The 25,637-nt window shown below is 39.0% G+C and overlaps 1 protein-coding gene across 1 annotated transcript in view; it reads right to left on the bottom strand.

Annotated features, from left to right (window-relative positions):
- Window positions 1–2,941: 2,941 nt before the first annotated feature.
- Window positions 2,942–25,637, bottom strand: part of LOC131860083 (UDP-glycosyltransferase 91C1-like) — a 47,073-nt gene continuing 24,377 nt past the window's right edge. The window contains exons 2-4 of the mRNA XM_059214448.1: window positions 5,033–5,102; window positions 3,326–4,935; window positions 2,942–3,055 (exon numbers count right to left, since the gene is read on the bottom strand). Of these exons, the coding sequence (XP_059070431.1) occupies window positions 2,942–3,055; window positions 3,326–4,935; window positions 5,033–5,102 (1,794 nt within the window). The remainder of the gene's footprint in view (window positions 3,056–3,325; window positions 4,936–5,032; window positions 5,103–25,637) is intronic.

The following is a 25,637-nucleotide window of genomic DNA, read 5'->3' as shown; positions in this document are numbered from 1 at the left end:
TCTTCAAGATGACCATTCAAGAAAACTCTCTTGGCATCCATCTAATAAAACCTACACCTGTTCTGTGTAGCTAGGGCACACACAACTTAGATGGTTTTGAGCTTTGTAGTCGGGGAAAAAGTCTCTTCATAATCAATGCCTTCCTGTTGAGCATATCCCTTTGCAACAAGTCATTATTTGTATTTGATGATAGACCCATCTTCTTTGTATTTGATTTTGAAAACCCATTTTTAGCATATGGGTTTCTTTCCTAGAGGTATATTGACAAACTTCCGTGTGAGATTTTTCATCAAAGATTCATATTCAACATCCATATCATTATTCTAATGGGGCTAACTAAGAACCTCACAATCTATTGTAGGTTCAGTATTACTCACAATTGAACTCATCAGTGCCAGATTCACCTCATTTCTTACCTAACTACGTGTCCTTACTCTTGTGGAGAGGTTTGGAAGTGAGCTTAGCTGGGAATCCTTGATGGTAGTTTGGGCCCAATTTGGAAATGGATGGTGTCGTGGTTCTGAAGAATGATTCTCCAAAGCACCAAGATCAACAAACAATTCTCTATGTAGCTCACCTTCAATTTTTTGTGAAGAACAATTCTCATTCACATCATCGGAATATGAGCTCGAAGTCTATGGGAAGAGGATGAAGTGGTGCTATGTAGTTGAGAGTAAAAGTACATCTCATCACAAATCACATATTTTCTCTCATAAATATAATGTGTCTAAAGATTCATGAGATGATAAGCTTTGAAAGTCAAACTGTAACCCAAAAAAGATGCATTGGAGTGTCTTGGAACAAGTTTCTTCCTATTGTAAGATGGCACATGCATATATGTAGTATAACCAAACCTAGAAGTTGAGAAATTGATGGTGTGCGACCACTCTATAACTCTTCTATTGTTTTATCTTTTAAGACCTTTGTCAGAGCTTGATTGAGAAGGTACATGATTGTCTGAACTACTTCTACCCAAAAATGATCCTCCAACTTGGCTATAGCAAGCATGCGTTGAGCCTTCTCCATAACAATTCAATTGTGTCATTCAACAACAACATTTTGTTGAGGTGTATAGGGAGTAGGTAGATGTTGTTTGATGCCATGAAACTTTAGGAATTCCACAAACTCATTAGAAGTGAATTCCCCCCCTTGTTCAAAATGGAGGAGGACAAGAGGCTTTCTCGACTCACGAACAACTTCCTGGTAGAAGGCTTGAAAACAGGAAAAAGCTTCACTCTTCCTTATAAGAAAATATACCCAAGACTTGCGAGAGAGATCATCCACAACTAATTGAAAATATTTGCATCCTTGAAAGGAGGCAAGCAATGGTCTACATATATTTGTATGAACAACTACAAGATGTTCTATGGCATAGTAGGAGCTTTACTTGAATGGATCTCGATGTTGTTTTCGTACAAGACAATTAGAACAAACTGTTAAATAAGGAAGCTAAGGAAGACCACTTACTATCTCTTGGGAGCTAAGGTGATGGAGAGAACATGCATAAAGATGTCCATATCTATAGTGCTAGAGAGAAGTGGATTCTACTGTAGAAACACAAAGATCAACCTCAGAGGAGGAAACAACATCAAGGGAAAAAGGGTGACCCTTCTTAAAACCTCTAGCAATAACCTTGCCATCTCGAGAGATGAGACAAGATTTGGCACCATCTTGAACCTGAAACTCCACCTTAAGCTTATGATTCAAAAGCTATCGAATAGGCAAGAGATTGGATTTCAAAGTTGGAACATAGAGTACATTGGTGAGAGAATAGCTTCTTGTACCAAGATGAATGGTGACAATACCAAATCCTTCAACAAAAAATTACTTATCATCAAATATCCGAATAAGATCACTAGTAGGCTGTGTAGTTATAGTATCAAATAACTCTTTGTTTCCAATCATATGCTTGCTAGCACTGGAGTCAATCAATCAAACATCCCTTGATGATGGAGTGGTTTGAGAGACTACGAATAAGTTTTGATTGACAACACAATTTTTAGCATTAGGTGTATCGTCATCAGAAGCCTCGTCTTGATGTGCAACATGTCCTCTCCGTTGTCTATGAGGAGGACGTCCTCTCAATTATCAAGAATGACATCAACGAGATGGACCTTCCTTACTAGAAGTTCCTTGTGTAAGACCATTGTACCAACAACAATCAATATCATGTGTGTCAGTATGACAAATGTGACACCAATGATTCCCTTTGGAACACTGTAGTGGTTTTGGAAGACTACTTCTAAGAAGGTGGCTTATTTCGAGAGGGTCCCTTTTGAATCTTCTTTCCCTACGGTTGTTGAGCAACATTACACAAACCAACAAAAAAATCTTTAGTGCCAATAGAGACATTACACAATGAAATTTTCACCTTAGAATATCATTTTCCTTCTTGCATACTACAAGAAAATGATCTGATTGCACATTTCATTTTTTTAACTTTTTTATTTCACCTTTCTAAAAATTACTTTTTTCTACGAGCAAATTTATTTTTTCTTCTAATTTTTTATTTCTTACTTTAACATTCTCCAATTATTTCTCATGATTGTCAATATCACATAAATAATCACATCTTTTTTTTCCAAACTTTTTCAAAGCTTCTACCAATTTCAAATTAGTTTTCATAGTTTGAGCCATTTCTTCTTCCAAAGTATCATTTTCACAAATTAAATCTACATTCTCTTTTTCACCTTCTTACCAATTTTCCCCATTGAAAAAATATAAATTTACTTGATATTGGAATTGATTGGTTGCTTTAATGGGTTTTTTTTCATCAATTCCTTCACTTTTGATGTTGTTTTTACAAACACTTTATTCAACCAACAACTACACCTTTGATCTTCATTGAAATTTTTTCACAAACATGGAGCAAATATTATTAGGATCTGCAATCCTTTCTTGAACAACAACAAATTCATAGATCTTCAACTTTGTACACCCATCATCCAATAACCTCTTTGTTTGAAGTTATAACTGGCTCTTTTTTCTCTTCATCTTTAAACTGTACACCCAAAGTCTCATAAACATTGTTTTCAATCTCAACACTTCTATAGATCTGCATGCTTTAATACCAAATGAAAACTTTAAACAATCCAAGAATAGAGAAAATGCAAATTTAAATAACAAAACAAAAATCTTTTATTTATTCAATATCCATCATATCATGATTTATTTCATTATAGAGAATACATTTTGATCTAATAGAAAAAATATAAGAAAGCAGTATTTTATAGAAATTACAGCTTCTAAAAAGAACATCCCAAACAAAGACACTTCTAAAACATAATAATTGCCATCTTCAAAATTACCAAAACCACTAAAATACTAATTTAGAATCTCTCTCTAAAAACTCCAATTGCATTCCTGAAATTGCTAATTCTGTTTCCAGTTGCCCACTTGCATCACTATCCAACATAGCTTGTTTAGCTGCTTTACAGGCCGCTTTCTCTTTTTTCATTAAAGAAATAAAGTGGTGGATATTTGATCCTTGGATTTGGCGATTGTTCTTGGTCAAGACTCCGCCAATTTCTTGAACGTGAGATCTGATGTATCTGCCTTCCTCTTCAACCATTAATGTGCAAACAGCTTTACTGACATCTTGCTTGGAAAAAGAATCATCCTCATCATTTCTCCTGACCTCCACCCCTAACTTGAGTTCCTGGGCTATGAGCTTAGCATTTAAGCTCTGTTCATGTTGCAATGGAAATGTGACAAGTGGGACGCCAAATCTTAACCCTTCCGTCACAGAATTCCACCCACAGTGAGTGAGAAACGCTCCCACGGCAGAATGGCTGAGAATGTGCAACTGAGGCACCCACTCGGTCACCAAAAGTCCTCTTCCTTGTGTGCGCTCCACAAAGCCTTGGGGCAACGCAGCTGCCATCTGCCGGAGAAGAACACACAGAAATGGGACCTCACTTTCTTCTAAGCCCAACGCCAATGCAGCGAGCTCTTGGTTGCTGAGAATAAATTCGCTAGCAAAGGACACGAACACCACAGAATGGGGATGCTGCAGATCCAGCCACGCCAAACAACGGTCCACAGCCGGGCGGGGTGGCAGATCGGGCAACAGTATTCCCACGGGAAGCACGGGCCGAGCAATAACTGTTTGCAAATAGTCCACATATTCTCTTTCCATTTCTACGCATGTATTTAACACTATCACCCAACTATTCTTCATGCACATGCCAAACCGCTCTCCCAAGTTGATGTGCTCTTCCCTCTTCTGGATCTCCTTCAGGAATTTGGACACTAGAAATGGTGAAAGGCGGATGTTCGGTGAGGGGAAACTAGGCGGCGGCACCGTCAGATCTCCTATCTCTGCTATCGAGGCCTCATGGCCTACAAGATATCCCACACCAGTGGCAGAAGTGTTGGCGAAAAATATGGTGGGAATGCCCAATTTGTCGGCTATGCGAAAAGCCCAGTACTGCGTCATATCATGGATTACAAAATCCGGAGAAATCCTTCCCAAGAGGTCTTCGAATGGCTTCTCCCAACCGTCCATGGCCTCCATAAGTAGGTCAAATGTGTCTCCTCGCTTCAAATCTGCAGTTGATTCAACACCTTCGGGCAATCCATCCATGGAGAGCAGTGGAATCTCCAGAAGTTCAATTTCTGGGATGAGGTGGTGCTGCCTAATCCATCTGATATTGAGGGGACTGGAGAGGAAGGAAACTCTGAGACCGTGAGTACCCAATTTCTTTGCGAGCTCTAAGAAGGCTGCTATGTGGCTGTATGAAAGCCAGGGGACCAACATAACATGAAGCGGCTGCATCTCTTCTTCCATACTAATAAAACTAGATTGCCTGCTTTCCATCTGAAGGCCGATTCGTTTGATCGCTCGTTTAAAAACTTTTAGATGACTCGGCTTGATTGTACAAATGAAGCGAAGATCGACTGTAACCCCCAAAAGCTTAACCCAACGAGCCTCTACTAATCATAATTTTATATGAGGTTGAAAATTCTGTCAGTCAGGGGAACGGCCAGCCAGCATGTAAAAATGAATGCCAAAGATGTATTCTTTATTTGCCAGGCTGTGAGAATATAATTGCAGCGCCGAATCTCATGTTTTCTTTTCGACCAAAAACAATCAAAGTGCTCTGGGAAACAGGAAAATAGAAGAGGAGAACAAAAGCATCTCCTTTTAGATCTTGTGAAGACTATCGACAAGACTGTGCCAACTTTACTATTAATATCTGGGTGGCAAAGAACCAAAAGAAAGATTCGTGCAAATGAAAGAACCAAATGATAGATTCGTGCACCTCCGCGTAAGGGTTAATTCAACAATTTTAAAACCATTTTAGACGAATAAATGTTTGTTATGCATATGATGCACCGACTGCTGGTTCATAGTCGATCTTCACTCAATGGATAATCACGCCAGAGTTTATGCAACATTTTAAACGAGCCACCGAACATTTGGTTGACTTCAAACAGCCACGCTAGAGCTGACCAAGAAACATGGTGAAGATGTACCAATCATTGATACAAGCATTGATAAACAGTTGTAAATTAATTTGCAAATGCGAACATGAACTTCCCAAAAAGCCATCAAAATACTTGCACATAAAGAACCAAGGGGTCTAAAATGTAAAATCGGCCATCCATTATCACAAAGACCTATTATCAATAGGAAAAACAGAGGTGAAGAACCTATTTCACCGAAGGATGAATTTGTGTGGACAAAAAGATAGTTCTTGGTACACTTTACCACAAAAAAAAAATGATGTGGGATTTTGAAACAAATATGAATGATTGGATTTTAAAGCAAATCTAAATGACTTTCAATAGGGTCTCTATAATGAATGGTTCATATGTCACACCACTCATTGAACTTTTTATATGTAAGGTTTGAAGTTAAGTAAGGTTTATCTTGGACAAAATTCCATGATTAAGTATGCTTGAATCTAAGTAGTATTAGAATAGGTGACCTTTTCGAAAGTTTTAATGTATTACCTTTGTGAATATATAGATGCAATGAGTGTTAAGTGGACCATTCACACTCATGGGGACAAAATCATGTGAATTACTATTCATGAAATATGGGTCAATCTCTTGTCAATTAAATTATATTGATTTGATTTTTATTTACTTCTCAAAAATCATAAACTTGATTAAGAGAAGGTTATTCTACACCAATGGGGTTTTAGGTATATTCAATTGTATCCATTGTTTGAGGAATTTTTTTTGAAATCTATCAAAGAATAGGATGAGTCATGATATAGGACCTAATGATGGTATTTTCTTTTCGTATCTAGCTATTTGATTTATAACTTAAAAGGTGTATGCAATGCAATGTTTAATGGGTTGTAACACAAAGGAAAGGGTTTTTGAGCTACTTCGAATGCTCCCAATAAGAAATTTGGGAGCTAAATTATTGACAAGTGTGATGAAATGTTTTATACCCTCCATTTGTTGGGGTATATGACTATAAATTGATTTTATGACCCACATTATTGATCATATCATTATGTATACATCTAAAACCAAAATACCATCAAATTAAAAGAATTTGCTAATTTTTAATGATTTCAACTTTAAAAATAATATTTGTCTTATGTAAAACATTTTCTTATTTCCTATTAAACTAGCCTTCTCTTGTAGTTTCATTTCTACTGCATTCAATATATTATAGATGGTCTGCTACATTTTATCAATTAAAAAAATATGAATGAATTTGAATAATAAGGTTTTAAATTTTAATAAAATATTAAAATTTGATACACTACATTAAAAATTCTCCTCTTGCCATTGCATGAAATAATAATATGAATATATTGTATGAATCAAACTATGACAAATAAGTCTTCAACCTTATATGACATCTGGCCAGAAATAAATATATGTTCGTTGACGAGGTGACGCATAGATTATTACGCACCTATTCTTAATTTGTGTGGCCTTTTAGACATTTTTGATCATAGAATCTAGAGACTAACAATTTTAATACCAATTTAGACGGAGTAAATAATAGCTATGCGTAGGACACACCGACTGGTAGCTTCGTAGTTCATAGACGATCTTCACCCAATAGACAATAGCTGTGAATAATCAATGCACGGAACGGTCGCTGGTGTGTTTCATAGTCGGTGTTTAACCAATAGGTAATCACGTCAGACCATGTGCTATGCTATGTTTTAAACCAATAGGTAATCAAGACGGACCATGATGTGCTACGTTTTAAACGAGTGATCGAACAATTGGTCTTCAATTTGATTTAAGCCTGGAAGAAGAGATGCATCAGCTTCATTTTGGAAGAGACCAATTGTCTTCTATTTTTGGGAATAGCTAATATAAGACATGCATAGGGTTCTTTCTTTATAGCTAAAGTTTGACTTAAATTTTATTTTTATTTATTTTTATTTGCTTCTTCTAACGTGAGATTCAAGTTTACTGTTGATTACATTACACTTAGAATATAATCAAACTGCATTTGGGAAATATAAATATAGAAGTGCAGAACCAAGCATCTTCTTTTAGATCTTGTGAAGACTATTGACAAGATTGTGCCGCCTTTAATATTAATTTCTGGCTGGCAATGATGCACTGTATAATGATAGATTCGCCCACCTAGGTATAATGGTTTTTAAAAATTTAAAACCATTTTAGAGGAGTGATATAATTAGTTATGCATATGATGCACTGTGTGGTTCATAATCTATCTTCGCCCAATGGATAATCACGCCAGAGTATATGCTACTTTGATCAAACAGTTCTGAATTAGTTTGCAGATGCGAACATGAACTTCCCAAAAATTCATCAAGTATTTTCTCTATCGAAACAGGGAGTCTGAAAAGTAAAATTGGTCATAAAAAAATTATCACGAAGACCTATTGTCAATAGGAAAATTACATGTGAAAAAGACTCTATTTCATTGAATGACGAGGTAAAAAAGAGATTATGATGGGATTTTGAAATAAACATGAATGATTATCAATAGAGTCTTTGTAAGGAATGGTTCATATGTCACAACATTCGTTAAAGTCTTTTTTTTTTTGAAATATTCGAGATCGTTTACAAATATTAGCTCATTTCGAACAACCACACTAGAATCCACCATTAGCTCATTTCGAACACCCACATCAGAATCAACCTATGGAAGACCAAGAGTCACAAATTAGAATCCACTTATTAGAAACCACCTAGAAGTCAACTATGGAAGACTAAGAGTCACAACTTTGAATTCCATATTAGATGTCCCTTTGGGATTTGAACTTTGATCTCCACAATGAGAACTCAATGCTTTAACCAATAGAACACAACCCCTTGGACAACACTCGTTAAAATCTTACAACTATAGTTTGAAGTTAATTGGGCTTGATCTTGGACAAAACTTCATAATTATGTTTCATCTTACGTAGTACCAAATAAGTGACCTCCTAGAAATTTTTGATGCATTACTTTGTTGAATAAAATCTAGATGTAATGAGTGTTAAGTGGATCATTCAGATTCATGAGGACAAAATCATGTGAATTACTACTTATGAATTATGGGTTAATCTCTTGTAACTTAAATTCAAAAACCATTAATTTGATTCAAGAGGAGGTTATTCTACACTAATGGGGTTTAGGATAAATTCAACTATAATCATTGTTTGAGGAATTTGTTTAGAAATCTATAAAAGAAAATGACATGAATCGTGGTATACAACCTAGTGGTGGTATTTTTCTTGTTCCTATCTATTCGATTTCTAGCCTACAAAGTATATGCAATGCAATGTTTGATGGGTTGCAACACAACAAGGAAAAGGGCTTTTGAGCTATTGTGAAGGCTCATGATAAGGAACTTGAGACCTAAAATGTTGACAAGTGCGATGAAATGTTTAGTGTCCTCTATTTTTCGCTTCATTAGGTGACTATACATTGATATTGTGATCCCCATTATTGATCATATCAATCCATCTACATCTAAAATTGAAATGTCACCAAATGAAAAAAAAATTATTAAATTTTAATGATCTCAACTCTATTTAAAAGAATTTTTTGTTTTCTATTCTACTAATCTTCTTTTGTAATTTCTTTTCTACTATAATTAATATGTTATAGATGGTCTACTATCTTTTATTAATTAAAAATATCGATCAATAAATTTTAATCATAAAGACTTTGCATTTAAATGTTATTAAATATTAGAATTTGATACACTACATTAAAGATTCTTCTTGTTATTATTGGATGAAATAATAATCTAAATATATTATATTAAGCTATGACGAATTAGTCTTCACCCTTCTATGACATCTGGCAGGAAATAAATATATATTAGTAACCGAGTTGACGTAGAGATTTGGTGAACAAATAAGCCTCCAACGTTATAGATTCGGTGCACAAATAAAATGTATATTGGTAACCGAGGTGACGCATAGATTCGGTGCACAAATAAGTTTCTAACATTATTTAACATCTGACAACAAATGAATCTATATTGGTAACCGAGGTGACGCATAGATTATTACGCACGCACCTAATCTTAATATAACATCTGACAACATTCTGCTACTTTTTCATTCCAGCGATAGAACAATTGATCTTCAATGCAAAACCTCCAATTTGATTTCAGTAGTTTCGAAGAAGAGATGCAGCAGCTCCATGTTATGATTGTTCCTTGGGTGCTCACGGTCTCCAAATGCAGTACGAACAGGAACTCAATGTTGGCATGTTAATTTCCCCGCATACATGTGATCAACTGTGCAGTTCATTGTTAATAACCATAACTTTATTTCTTTAATCAAAGAGAAAAGTTGACTCTTTACTCTGATCAAATAGTTAATAGTCCGTTGTGTTAAGGTTCGGGTCTATTTGGCTTTTTATTATTTTTATTAATCAGTACCTTTGTAAGCATTCATTTCACATCATCATTATTAATGTTGTGTCTTAAAACATTTAATTATATTTAATCACATTCATTATGTAAAGTTATAGAAAATATCATTTTCTGTTTTTGGAATGGCTTAAACAGCACACACTAAGCGTTGACTGCGCTTAGGTGGCTGTTGGGCCCTCTTCAACCATCCCATTTGCCGTTCACAAGTTCCGTTTCTGTTGGCTTTCGAGCCTGCGTAAATTTTATATTTTTTGAATGGTTTTATCTTGCTGCCCATATTGTGTTCATACGCGACAAATAACTTTCCAAACCAAACCATTTTATGCGTACTCCCGGCTTGTGCCAAAAATAGCAGCTTTGGAATAGGGTATGGGCGATCCTTAGGATATGCTCTGGTAGACATGTATGCAAAATCTGGAAGAAAAGACAACGCATCTAAACTGATTGTGGGATATGCACAAAACCCTGGTCTCTTTGAATGCTACGATTGCAGGATATACACTGAGTTCATTTGCTGAAAAAGCTTCAGAAACCTTCAAGAAGATCTAATTGACTACAATCTTTGCCAGCATCCTTCCTACCTGTGTCAAAATGGGAGCTTTGAAACAGGGTTTGGTCATCCATCACAAGTGAAAGGTAAGGAATTTTATGGGATATTGTAGTTGCAACGGCTTTGTTATACATGTATGCAAAATGCCTAAAACAATGTGGTCTCATGAAACGTCATGCTTGCAGGATATACGTAAAAGGGATTTTTTCAAAAGGCTTCAGAAACTTTTAGCCAAATGCTATCATCCGATTTAGAGCCAGACTGTGCAACCTTAATGGACAGAGGTTTTTTTTCATATGTATAAAGCTTAATGGAAGGCGGTTTTTTGTCAGATATTATCGTTCCATAAATGTTCTAATAGACAGATATGGAAAATGTGTAGGCATAAACGAGGCATGTAAACTATTTGACAAAATGCAAAAAAAAAAAAAGTGGTCTCAAGGAATGCAATGTTTGTCGGATATGCACGAAATGAATTTTTCAAGGATGCTCTCTAAATGTAATTGAATTAGTGAAGCAATTTAGAACATATTTTGAAACTAAACTTTGTGTTAAATGTGCATGCAACCAGGCAGGTTTAGAGAATGTGGGTTTTACAATCACATGGGTAACCTTTACTACGTTACATTTTCAATTGATCATTATGTATGTGCTTGAACTACTTGCTTGTGTTGTCTACCTTGAGGACAACTTTAACTTTTATCAAAAATATGTCAATTAAGCCTGAGGTGGATTTGTGGATCTGTTTTCTCTTGTAGTCTGCAAATCACATATGAATATAGGCTTAGGAGTATTTCAGCAATGATTTTAAGAAATATTTGACAAATGTTCTTTATACTTTGAAACATCACCTCTAATTTTAGATAAAATCAAGGAACCTTTCGTTGATGTTGGTCCTTTTGAGCCTTTACTTTGCATAACATTCTTATTGAAAAGACTCTAATGTACTTCTCATTTTTTTAGTTTGATTTTGTTGCCTATGAAGCCTCTTATTGACATTTTATAAAAAAAATTATGTTTTTGCTCTTATATTTATGCGATATCTGACTTACCCCTTTCTAGGTGATGTTGGGTTCTATATTAGGAAATGCAAATTTATCAAAGGCAAGTGCTTCCTTTCTTAATAGAATCATGTTTTGGCTACTATCTACAACCAATTTAAGAAATCCTTCAATAGACCTCCTTATCAAAAAATGTTCTTGTTATAGCATTTTGCCTTTCATAATACTTGTGACATGCCTAAATATCTTAACCTATAGAAATTTATAAGTGCTAGAGGTGATCATGTCAATTGGTAGCCTTTATTGGGCTCAAAGGTTTCCTCTTGCCAATATTCTCCCTCCATTCCTTGAAACCAAACATTTATATTTTTTTTTAAGACCTTTGATTATTTTAGTCATTCAGAGTCCTCATTACCTATGTACTTTATCATCAATTTTCCTATTCTTTTGCTCACTACTTTACCTTTGGCACTAGGATTTATGTCTCCATGTATTTATGTACCCCTTAAGTTAAAAGACTAATCCATGAGCCTCAATTATTCTCCATTTATAATTTCCATGATTTCTCTCCTTTAGCATTGAATATTCACCATCCTTAATTCCTAATTTGAGGATTCACTTATCCTTTAAGTCTAAAAAAACTTGGGTTTGTTTATTTTCCCTACTCATTTTTCTCAACCCACTTCCCATCTCACTTCCTTTTTGTGGAATCCATACTTGTAGGATTACTCGTACCATCATACCTAAAGGGTATAAAGTATGTGGTAAAACCAATCTTTAAACCTTGAAAGTCTTCCACCTTATTTCCCTTTCTATTTTTTCTTCTAGTAGTAGATACACCACATTAATAATCCCTAACCCATTTCCATTCACCTAATGTATGAACAAAATAAAATAAAATATGGAAGATGACAAACTAAGGAGGAATCAATAGAATATCATTTACAATGATTCAAAAGTATGGTTAGAAAGATATAAGATACCTTGAGATAAAAGAAATGAATTGATTGTTCTATTTCAGGGTTAATCTCTCACATTATAGTAGAAATAGATGAGAAGGTTTTCTCTCAATACAAGGATGTAGCAAAATTGATTACCATAATAAAATCATAGTCAAATATAAGGGAGAATGATTTAGTAGGAAAGGATGAAATTGATCATTTTAATTAGGGTTGAAAAATGTAATATTGAAGTTGATGCCCTCCTAAATGACACAATGTTAGTTTATGATCAAACAACACAAAACACACAAGACGTTAGAGTTAATCAATCAAAAACCAAACACATGAAGGCATTCCAAAAGAGACACTAAAAGAGACATGCTAAATATATCTAATAAATAGAACAAATGATCATGAGACATCTCCAACTGCCTCTTAGCATGGCCTTAGCTTCTTCTCCCTTGTTCCTCTCCTCTCCAAGTTCCAAAATAGTGTAGCTCTCAGCAGCTTTTTGCACTATGGATGCTTATGGAGGATTGAGATTGTAGTATAGCTCCAAACATGAAATGAAAAGCTATTTTTAATGCTAAAATGATTGATTTTACCAAAAAGACACTATGTTAGATTGCTTATGCTAAAATGCTCTCTAAAATATCTATAGCTTAGATGCATACAAGTTTTCAGGATCTGGATTATGAAGGAAGGGGCTCTATTTATAGGAAAAATGGAGCAATGGATGGCCAGGATTGAAAGATTTAATCAAGGGTCAAGCTTGAAAGTTGGGGGATCCATGTGCACAATTGGCACCAATGAAATGGTGACAAATGTCAACATAGGGTTGGGTTGAAAGAAGAGGTTGGAGGCATTAAATGCCTGAGAAGACCTCATGGTTATCTAAAGGCTAAAAGTCAAGCCTAAATTAGGATTACCCACTGAATTAGGAATTAATCCAAGGATAAACCTTTGTGCAAATGATTAAGAGATAATCATGGTCAAAGCATTGAAGGCTTGATGAGACCCTTGGGTTGGGTAGAGGTTGAGTCAAAACAAATGTTTTAACCATGTGGGAGGGTTGAATTAACCATTAATGGTTATTGAAGACTTTGGGGGATTAAGTGGTTGAAAGTTGGAAGCCTTTAATGGTTATCAAAGACTTTGAGGAATTAAGTGATTGAAGGTTGAAAGCCTTTAATGGTTATCAAAGACTTTTAGGCTTTGAGAAGTGACTCCATTTTGCTTAGGAATGTGACAATATTTAGGGGATGGATTATGCTAATTAGGAAGGGGTTAGAAGAATCTAGAAGGGGATTAGATTTTGCAAGTGGATTTGGTGGGTGAGGGAAAATAGGATTTTATTAAAATAAAAATTCATTTATTTCAAAATGTGTGCAAGTTGCATTTGTAGGAAAATGCAAGTGGGGTGGGGATAATGATTTAAATAAATGTTTTATTTAATTTATTTAAAAGAGGAAAAGGGATTTTAATTAAATAAATTGATTTTATTTATTTAATTGATTGAAATTTGATTTAATGAATTAATTAAAATAAATTGAGTAATTTATTTAATTAATAGAAGAATGTTTGGGGATGAATTAATTAAATATTAATTTAATTAATTGATGGTTAGTGGATTTTTAATCAAATAAATACGAAATATTCATTTAATTAAAATGGACAGATTTATGTGACTACATTTGCCCCTCTTTGAGACGGTGCAGTTTATCGCATCGTTTCAAAGAAAGAAAAACTGGTGCGAAGAAATGCCCCATAAAATGTAAATTTAATGGGTGGTATGCCCCCTCGAGAGATGGGCCGAAAAATTTCGAAAAATCGGGCGATCTCTCGAAAAAGAACGAAAATTGGCAGGGTGGTAGAAGAGAAGAAGTTAGGCATACTGGTGAAAAATAGAAGAAATCGGGGGAAACAGGGAGAAATGGGAGGCTCGGGAAGTTCACGGGGACCACGGCGATGAGCAAGGCGAAGTTACGGTGGCAGCGGGGGGTATAAATGGGGTGAAAGGGGTGAAAATAGGATCATTTGTGACCGCGACCAGTTTGAAAACTTGAGCTCTGACAGTGACATTTGGAGGAGCAAGGAGGAGCTACGATGCCGTTTCTGATCACCGAGCACCGATTTGAGCGAGTGCGACGATTCTAGCGCCCAGCCGACTATGGACCAGCGGTACGCAAATTCGAAAACTTTCTTTTCATGCATTTTTAATATGTTTTTAGCTGAGTCCAAGTCAAGTCGGAGCAAGAGCGCTGGAACTATGTTTTTAGCGCTTTTGCTCCATGAAGTAGCGCTATTGGGCCGCAATAGCGCTTTTGTAAGCTAGTTTGAGCACTTTTGCTATTAATTAGTGCTTTAGCAGGCAAGTTGTAGCGCTTTTGACAAATTAGCGCTATCGTAGGGGTAATTGAGCGCTATTGATGGGTAATAGCGCTATTGTATAGCGTTTTTAGCACTTTTGGTGTTGTAGCGCTACTGTAGAAAGGTTTGAGCGCTATTGATTTTGTTGTAACGCTATTGTGTTGAACTAGCGCTATTGTAGATAAAATAGCGCTTTTGCCTTAGGATAACGAGATGCCCCAGTTTTGGACAAAATAAATCTCCTGATGCCTAACGATTGATGGATGGTGAGGTGAAGTGGGAGTTGTTTTGAACCATAGCAGCCCGATGAGACTTAGGTCATTTGTTAGGATAAATGCTTGTTGAAGTCTAGGCGGCCATGATTGCTTACTAGTTGAGACCCGAAGATACTTGATCAAAGTATCTGATGATAGTCTAGGTTTAAACTTAAGAAAGTTTGATAACAAAACAACTGATGGTGGTTGGATGATTGTCTATGTGCAGGAGGATCTGCGCGTGTTGCAGTTACGCGAGCGCCACCCCGCGACACAGGGATTGCGGGATCGATTGACGCAGATAGAGATTGATTGTATTGCGGCTACTGGCCTCTATGAGGTGATGCATATGCCCGTGATTCGGATGAATCACGGCCTGATCACAGCATTGGCAGAGCGATGGCACAGTGAGACGTGCACGTTCCATCTGGCCCAGGGCGAGATGACGGTGACTTTAGAGGATGTGTGGCGTATCCTTCGGATTCTGATTCGGGGGCAGCTGGTGACATATGATCGATCTTGGGGGACGGTGTCTTGCCAGAGGATATTTGATGAGGACGTATATATTGATGATGGCTCGATCGCATGGGAGGATATAGCGGCACTATATGAGCCCCTTCCAGCAGTTTTGTCAGGGATCGTGGGAGGACTTCTATGTCCAGACAGGCGATCACATGGATTGGTGGTCGGGTGGGGACAGGTTATAGAGATGATGGTGACTGAGGGGACTCGATATGCCTGGGGGCCGTGCGTGTTAGCGCACATGTATCAGGAGTTACACGAGGTAGTGTACAGAGGGCGGGGGTCTCTAGCAGTGGGCATGACGCTGCTGCATGTGTGGGCATGGGAGCACCTACCAGTGACTCGACCAGTGAGTCGGAGATTCCGAGCCGTGGACTAGCCCTATATGTTTATGTATAGTGGTATGATGAGCCAGCCCCACTTGGGGAAGCTAGAGTGGTGGCGGCGAGCATTAGATGATTTGGATGCAGTGATCTGGCGGCCATACTTGGAGTGTGAGCCATGGGAGGATGATGCGGAGGCACTACCGTATTGCTTCATGACCCGATTCCTCATTGGGAGGACTTCGTATCATGTAGAGAGACAGGTGCCGGGACAGGTGATGAGGCAGTTTGGACGGCAGCAGGGACTGCCGAGTGGATCAGGGCAGTATGCACGAGTGATCCGAGAGCGGTATGCATGGGGTCCAGTGCTATCGTATGATCAGGCACTGGCAGAGTTCCGGACACTGCAGGCGAGGCCATGGGACTTACGACCGAGGGTCGTGGATGCAGGTGTGACAGCAGAGTATACACAGTATCGGGCAGCGCACCCGATCCGACGGATATCAGACCCAGCTGAGCCGATCCCAGCGTTTGAGGATGAGAGGGGACGGGGACGAGGACGGAGAGCAGGAGGCCGAGGAGGAGGAGGAGGAGGAGGAGGAGGTGGAGATGGAGGTGGCGGAGGAGGTGGAGATGGAGGTGGCGGAGGAGATGGAGGTGGAGATGGAGGAGGAGGTGGAGGAGTTTTGGGGATGCCGAGGCAGCGGAGAGGGAGAGGTGGACTACCTCTTCAGATATCACAGGGACCTTTGATGCAGGGAGGAGTGCAGCTGAGTGGGAGGGGGATGGAGAGAGAGATCCCGATGGCTACAGGTGCAGGGGAGGGTGGTGCAGGGGAGGGACCTAGTGGAGGGGGTGATACAGGTGCGGCAGCCATGGACATGGGGGAGGGAGCTACTGGGGATCTGCGGGAGCACATGATAGGTTATTTGCAGACCCGGGTAGAGAGATTAGAGGCGGAGGTAGCAGCTAGAGATGTGCAGCTATTTGCACGTGAGTCAGAGCTGACAGTGGTGCTACGGGAGAGAGATACTGCGGTGGAGAGATTGGCGGAGCTGCAGGAGAGAGTGCGGACTGGTGCACAGGGGCCTTCAGGGGAGATTATGAGGGAGATGCGGCGAGCACAGGCGGAGATAGAGTACTGGCGGGGGTTATATGAGCAGGTGGTACCGATTAGCCAGTGAGCTCTCAGCTATTCACAGATGCGGCAGGCCAGATCCGAGCGATCACAGAGGATGCAGAGCAGTGGGGGTGTGATGGGTCCTCTACGGTAGGAGAGATCAGGGGATGCAGGAGGGAGTGGGGGTTCGATGAGGCCTCCACGGAGAGATGGATCAGGTGGTGCAGGTACCAGTGGTGGAGTAGGTAGGGGTGGTGGTGGTACAGCATCTGGCCAGAGTGGTATTTGAGAGAGCATTTTTGCATACATGTATTGTATCATTGTCTATTTTTTGGACTGTATCTTGGATGGCTCTTTGGTAGCCAATTTTGTAGACTTCATTGTTCTCTGATATATGAGATGATATATATGAGGAGATCCCATATTGTGATGAGATGCATGTGATTATGGATGGATGTTTATGCATGATGATGATTTATTGCTTAGATGTATGTGTGTATATGTATGCATTTGATGAGATGTTTCTTTTATGCATGTTTTTATGATGATTTATGATGTGAGATACTGACATATGAATGCAGGTTTAGATGTATTTGTTGTATTTGATTTGTGATGTAATGCTTTATGTATGGAATGCCATGATGATATATGCTTATGCTGTGATGTATGAATAGGATTTTGATGGTGTTTCATATTGCGATGCAATGAGAAGATGATTTATGTGATGATGTCAATGCAATGGTTTTGAATGAATGATATATATGTATAAATATGCATCTAGATGTGTTTTTAGATAAATGTAATATGGATAAACAAAATGTTTAAGTGCAAATGTTTATATGATGATATGAATGTTGATGGATAAACAAAATGTAACGTACGAATGTTTATAAAATGATATTAAAATGAATGCAGATAGATAAACAAATGTAAAGTACAAGTGTTTATATGATGATTTTAAAAATGAATGTTTGATGGATAAACAAATGGAAAGTACAAATGTTTATATGATGATATGATAACTAATGGGGATAATAACTGCACCTTAATGTGATGATAATAAATGTAATGTGAAATGAATCCTAAAATGAGCATTATAAGATACTGTAGTAATGAATGAATGCATCTTTTTACTATAAAGAAATGAATGCAAACAATAAATGATGAAAAGTTTAATAAAATGATAATGGATAATTGATATGAAATGAATGCTTATTAAATGATGTAATACAACCAAAGACAATTTGATCCCATGAATGAATCTAATTATTTATGATTGATGAAAATGATTTTTAAATGAAAAGTAATGTCAATAATGAACTATATGCAATGTTTTTGAAAAATGACATGAATGGACGTAATGCAAGATGCACCTAAATGCAAGGATGATATGATCATGAGGAATGCAAGGTTTTTAAGACTTTGCATGATGCATTGATGATGTATCAGAGTACTCGGTCGTGATTGTATCCAAGACCAGTTTTTATTAGTCATTTGTGCATGTAAAAGCCTACATATGAATGAATGAGTGGATGGGTGACATGCAACGGAATGCAAGATATAAACAGATGAGGTGAAATGACGATCCATAGTGCTCTATTTTCATCATTGAGCTTTAAAATGTTGGAAGAGAATACAAGCATCTTGACACAATAATTCAAGATGACCTGAGTATTTCTTTCATGGATTTTAATATAGCAAGTTAATACAAACGACTTGATATAAGGGTCAAGTCGACCAGAGTATTGCTTGCGGAACAGACAAGGATTTATCTCCTTTCGTGCATGACTTGGATCGTCCTCCTTGATTTTAGGCTGATCAGATCCTGAGACAAGTGCATACCGTACTAAGAGATAAAACCTTTATCCAGTTTGGATGAGGTAGGAGGAACCAAAGGAAGAGCATTGTACCTGCAAACAAATAGTATATACATAAAGAATAAAGAATATGGATCCTTGGTAATGGTTCATGCTCATATGGTCGAGGTATACGCTGTAGTCAGCAAGCCGTAGTGATCTATGACTGCATTTTTGTCTATGATCACATAGCCTAGTGAACTTCCCACGTAGACACCATTAGTACATGCCCCAGAACTTCATCGGAAATAATGCGCAAACGATACAAAACAATGCTGAAAGATCCCGATACAGATAAACAAATGAATTACTCATGAATCAACCAAGTATTTGATAGCTTAACATAATTTTCTTGTCAAAGAAAACGTCATCTTGTCTTTGTTTTGGATAAGGAAGGATGCATCCTTGTTTAAAGACAGTTTTGGTTTGTTGAAGTCGATTGTGTTGGTTTGATTGGTAAATGGTCATTGTGTGAGTAGTTTGTCGATGTTTGTTTTGCATCTGCTTGAATGAATATGTACAAGGGGTTGCCATGTTTTTGTGTGATTTTTGATGGGTTTTGTCGATGTTTTTGGATTTTGTGAATCATTTTTTAATGTTTTTGGATTTTTGAGAGTCATTTTTGAATGTTTTTGGATTTTGCGAGACATTTTTGAATGTTTTTGATATTTTTGATGATTGCCTGAATGAAGAGCGTAATGATATATAAGACAATGTAGAATCCACTTCCATCACTAGGGTAAGGGTATTGCCCCCAGTTTGTAGACCTGGCTATGAAAAGGTGGGATGCTAGACGCATGGAGTACTTTCTTATTTGTAGATCAAATAACAAGCCATGGTTGGGATGGATGGATGTATGTGTGCATGAATGTGATCGCAACGAGCCTAAAAGATACTGGAGCCATTGCCTTTACGAGTGGCGCCTGTTTGCCAGGTTTTCACCATCGTACTTACCCAAGGTGCCACTGGAGTGGTTGTTCACCATTTGGATGCATGATTTTTCTTTACTTTTTTGAATGTTTTTGTATTTTCTTTAGGACATTTTTCTGAATGTTTTTGGTATTTTCTTTAGGACATTTTTCTGAATGTTTTTGGTATTTTCTGGTATGCAAGGGAGCCTGATGCTCTGTACAGCTTAGGTATAAAACCGTTTGAGGTGCATGCTATTGATTGGATCTGCGAGTGGTTCTCCATCTGATGTAGCCAACTGATATGCCCCGGACCCGAATACAACAGTGACAACATATAGGCCCAGCCAGTTTGATTCAAACTTGCCTTGATGTTCTCTGTTTGGTTGGTTGCGAGGATTTTCTCGAAGAACAAGATCACCTACCTCAAATGTACGAGATCTAACTCGGTGATTGTAGTTTCTACTCATGCGCTGCTGATAGGCTTTGAGGTGATTGTATGCAGCTTGTCGCTTCTCATCTAATAACTCTAAGTCCTGAAGACGGGATACTCTGTATGCTTCATCATCGATGAGATTGTGCAATGAAACCCGTAAGGATGGTATCTCGACCTCAATAGGTAAGATAGCTTCTGCACCATAGACCAATGAATAAGGAGTTGCACCTGTAGGGGTTCGAATGCTAGTTCGATATGCCCATAGCGTTGGATTTAGTTGAACATGCCAATCACAGCCGGCATCATTGATTGTCTTCTTTAGGATCCTCAGTATGTTTTTATTGGATGCTTCAGCCTGACCATTGCCTTGTGGGTAATAGGGAGTGGAAAAGCGGTGTTGGATATGAAATTTCTCACAAAGCTCACGGACATCCTGATTTTTGAAAGGAAGACCGTTATCTGTGACAATGGACATGGGCACACCATACCGGCAGATGATGTAGTTGAGGATGAATGAGGCGATCTGCTTGCCGGTGACTTGGGTAAGTGGAACAGCTTCGATCCACTTGGTGAAATATTCGGTGGCGGTAATAATGAATTTATGGCCGTTGGATGAAGATGGATGAATCTTACCCACAAGGTCAAGGCCCCATTGACAGAAAGGCCATGGTGTCGTGATTGGTTGCAGTTCCTGGGCCGGTGCATGTATCAGGTCGCCATGAACTTGACATTTCTTGCATTTCCTGACAAAGTAGTAGGAATCCTTTTCCATAGATGGCCAATAGTATCCAGCTCGCATGAGTTTCTTGGCTAGTGACGGACCACTTGAGTGAGTCCCGCAAATTCCTTCATGTACCTCTTCCAAAGCCTTTGTTATCTCATCTTGTTCCAGACATCGAAGGAGAGTACCATCAAGACTACGTCGGTATAGGGTTTCGGCAATAATGGTATATCGAGCAGTTTGGCGAATGAAGGTTTTTCGTTGGTTATTTGATTGGTTGGGAGGAAGGGTATGATCGCGAAGATAGGTGTAGAACTCACCGTACCATGGGGATTCAAAACCAACAAGGCGACATATCATTTCGGATTCGGGGATATCATAAGCGGGGATCCAAAGCTGTTCGACCAAGAACTCGTAGCGTGTTGAATTCTGTGGAAGATCTAGGAGAGATGCGATAGTAGCCGTAGCGTCAGCAGCTCGAATCTGATCTCTTGGTATCTGCTCAAAAGTGATAGTAGTAAATGATGTCTTTAAATTGTCCACCATTTGCTTATATGGCATGAGTTTATCATCTTTGGTCTGATATTCATCTGTTGCTTGTCGAATGACCAGTTGTGAATCGCCATATACTTGTAGCTCTTGTAATTTCCATTGTATGGCTAATCTGAGTCCTGTGATCAAGGCCTCATACTCTGCTATGTTGTTTGTGCATGGAAATGTGAGCCTGTAAGACTTCGGGATGCTATCACCTTGAGGTGTGATAAACAGAATGCCTACCCCTGAGCCGTGCCTAGTGTATGAACCATCAAAATATAGTTTCCATGGCTGTGCTTCTGTGATCATGAATATCTCTTCATCTGGAAAATTGGAAATGAGAGGATGATCGCCTATGTGTGGTGCATCGGCCAACTGATCTGCAATAACCTGACCCTTGATAGCTTTACGGTCCACATACTCAATGTCAAATTCACTTAGAATCATTACCCATTTGGCCAAGCGACCTGTCAATGCTGCTTTGCTGAGTAAATACTTGAGTGGATCAATCTTTGCGATGAGTTGTACCTTGTGTGTCAACAGATAGTGTCGCAATTTAGTGGCTGCTAAGATTACTGCTAGGCAAGCTCGCTCAATAGGTGTGTAATTGAGTTCATAGCCAACCAGTGTATGAGAGATGTAGTATACAGCACACTCTTTGCCTTCTGCATTATGTTGTGCCAGTAGCACACCCAGTGCTGTACTTGTTGCTGAGATATAAAGTAACAACGGTCTACTTGGATCTGGTGGCATCAACAATGGTGGATTCATGAGATAGTCTTTAAGTGCCTGAAATGCTTGCTGGCATTTATCATCCCATTGAAAGCGTATGTTCTTGTTTAGCAGGTGTGTGAAGGGGTGACACTTATCAGCCAATTGTGCAATGAATCTTCGGATGGATTGAAGCCGTCCTTGTAGTGTCCTTAGCTGACTGATATTCTTTGGAGGTGGCATGTCCATGATTGCCTTAACCTTTGCTGGATCGACCTCAATGCCTTTGCTTGAGACAATGTATCCTAGAAGCTTCCCGGAGGTCACTCCAAAGACACATTTCTTTGGGTTGAGTCGAACATGGTATTGTTCCAGTCTATCAAAGATTTTATCTAAGATGTGGAGATGTCCATCTCTAGTGAGTGATTTTGCTAGTAAGTCATCCACATAATCTTCCATCATAGTATGCATCATGTCATGGAAGATGGTGGTCATTGCTCTTTGATAGGTCGCTCCTGCATTCTTTAGACCGAAAGGCATTACATTCCAGCAATATGTGCCCCATGGACATGTGAAGGCTGTCTTATGTTGATCTTCTGGTGCGATCTTTATCTGGTTGTATCCTGAAAAGCCATCCATGAGTGAAAGCATGGCATGTCCCACTGTTAGATCCACTATGAGGTCGATATTTGGTAGGGGAAAGTCATCCTTAGGACATGCCTTATTCAGATCTCTGAAGTCAGTACAAATGCGGATGCCCCCTTTTGGTTTGCCGACAGGCACAATGTTGGAGATCCATTCTGCATAATCAATTGGCCTAATGAAACCAACATCTAGGAGTTTCTTGAGTTCTGTTTTGACTAGCACTGCAATCTGGGGATGCATCTTATGAAGCTTCTGCTTGACAGGTTTGGCTCCTTCTGCTACGGTGAGGTGATGCATGACTAAATCAGGATCAAGCCCAGGCATGTCTGCATATGACCATGCAAAGTTGATCTGACGCTTCTGGAAGAACTCTATAAATTTAGGCTGTTCCTCTGGAGTGAGAAGGGATGCCAGATGTATAATATGAGGATTTTCAGGAGTCCCCACATTGTATTCTATGGTTTCCTCGATAAGAATCGTTGATCGTTCCTGTTGTGTACTAGCAGGGAGGATGTCAAACCCTTCATCCTCAGGCGCCTCAGAGAGGTTTTCACCATTGGATACGCTCTTTCTTTTTACTTTTGTCGGATCAAATAGTGCCACAGTGTGGTTTTCACTGGAAGATCCATGTTTTATTGTTATATTTTTGCAGCTGAAGGGTTTGGCATCCACCCCGAAGTATGCTGCACTATTAAGTTCAATGGCGAATCCAGCTTTGTGATCCCCGCTTGGTAGATTATCCCTTAATTCTAAAAAGTCAATGATAGCCTCATCATTCTAGAAGAGGTCAAGACATGGGGGATTTGATTGGTTCCATTCGATGAGTTCAGGGTGGATAATGGGCATTACTTCATCGATTAGATTAAGTTCATTAGAGGTATCAGTGAGGGTTAAGACAATGTGGTGAAGGTTGTTGATGGTACTCTCCCTGTCAGAATCAGGCGTAGGATGAGACGAAGGGTCTGTGGAAGATGTTTCCAGCTCAGGTACCCAAGTGGTCTTTATCTGTGCTTCTCCGTAAACAGGAATGTCTTTGCGTGGTGGAGGTGGTGATGTGTCTTCCTCATCTGAAGTGTTAAGCTGTACAGAATCAAATTCCCACTCATGTGAGTCGGTCTCTGAATCACTTTCCAGCATCCGATTACTATACCATACTGGGATGTCTTTGGAGTTGAACACGACAGGTGTGATTGGTTTATGTATCTTTGTGGTGATCGGTGCTACAGGAACCGTGATGGGGTTTAAAGGATTTGTTACTGGAAGTATTGGTAATGGTGACTCAGTGGCTTCTACTAGAACTACTGGCGCCATAGATGTTGCTGCGGGTTCTGATACAGTTGCTGCTGCTATTGGTGTTATTGACGGGATTACTGGTTCGTTTGGTGGGATGATTGGCATTGTAGATGGTTGTGGTGGGTTTGTGAGCCTCGATGGGGCAGTGGGGATAGTGTTTGATGGTGCTTTGATTATGAAAGGTGTTCTCTTTGTAGTAGGCGGGCAAAATGGTTTGCTAGGTTTTCCTTTGAATCTGAGTTTAGGAAGGATCTCTTTTTCAAAACCTAGGCCTGTATTACCTTTGGGCTTGAATTCCGGCAGCAGTGGTTTGTGTCGTCCTTGTTTGCAGTATCCCAAAGCACTCTGACCATCATATCCCATTCTTTGCATAATGAGGAGGCCTTTGCCATATTGTTCCGTAGGAAGTGTAACTTGCGATTTGTCAGTGGTGATGGGATCTATATAGATCCAGTCCGTTAGGTCCTCATCTTGTGTTTCTTCCTCTTGACTCTTTCCAAGGATGAAAGGTGTTAAGGCACATGCTGGCGCGATTAGTGGTTGCTGGAGCAACTGCTGTGGTTTACCATGTGTTCTAGGAGAAGTGGGCATTTGTCCCACACAAAAGAGCTAACTCAAGTTATATTCTCCAGGACCTTCCTTTGCTACTTTCATTTTAAGCTTTTCTTGCTTGGGTATAGGAGTGTTTGAACTAGCAAGAGAGGCGGGATTTACATATGATGTGGAGGAAATGGCTTCCCTATTATTAGGAATAGTAATCTCTGGTTGATGGCTGATATTATGGCAAAAAGCAAAGGGATTTGCATCGCCCAGGATTGTGATCTCTGCACCATTATGTGGGAACTTGATACATTGATGGTAGGTAGATGGAACAGCTTGCATGGCATGTATCCAAGGTCTCCCTAATAATAGATTGTATGGCAGAGGAAGGTCCAAAACCTGACAGATGATGTGCTTTACCACAGGGCCCACTCGGATTGGTAGTACCACAGCTCCTTTGGATGAACGCTCTGCATCATCATAGGCCTTGATGGTGATCTTCTTGCGAGGATCCACTGATTCTATTGCATATCCCAATGCTGTGACCAACTGTAGTGTGCAAATGTTTAGGCCTGCTCCATTATCGATCAAGACTCGCTTGATCCTGTGTTGGTTGACAAAGCCTTCAATATGGAGTGAGGCGTTATGAGGTTGTTGGAACGAAGAGTTGTCACTTTCAGAAAAAGTGAGACAAGGTGATGACTTTAGACTTCCAACCATGGCTTGAAATTGGTCCGTATTTAGGTTTGCAGGGACTGACGCCTCTTGGAGTGCTTGATCCAAGATAGTTTTATGAGATGGTGACAGGCGTAATAGCTCTAAAATGGATATAAGCGCAGGGGTTTTGTCTAATTGTTCCACAAGATTGTACTGCTTTGGGATGGAGGTAGTGCCTTGTGGAGCTGCCTTGATGGTAACTTTGCCGCGACGTGTAACAATATTGCAATTTGAGGTGGGATTTTTGAAGGTGATAGTTGCAATTTGTTCACTGGCATCATACAGGTGATTGACAGTGTAATTATACGCAGTTTGCGTATAATCAGTGGTATCAGGACCTCGTCTGGACGTGGAAGGACCCCTTTGATC

Source organism: Cryptomeria japonica, chromosome 11 (genome assembly GCF_030272615.1).
Source record: "Cryptomeria japonica chromosome 11, Sugi_1.0, whole genome shotgun sequence".
Taxonomy (NCBI): domain Eukaryota; kingdom Viridiplantae; phylum Streptophyta; class Pinopsida; order Cupressales; family Cupressaceae; genus Cryptomeria; species Cryptomeria japonica.
The sequence above is the reverse complement of the archived record's forward strand: the minus strand, read 5'-3'. Positions and strand labels throughout refer to the sequence as shown.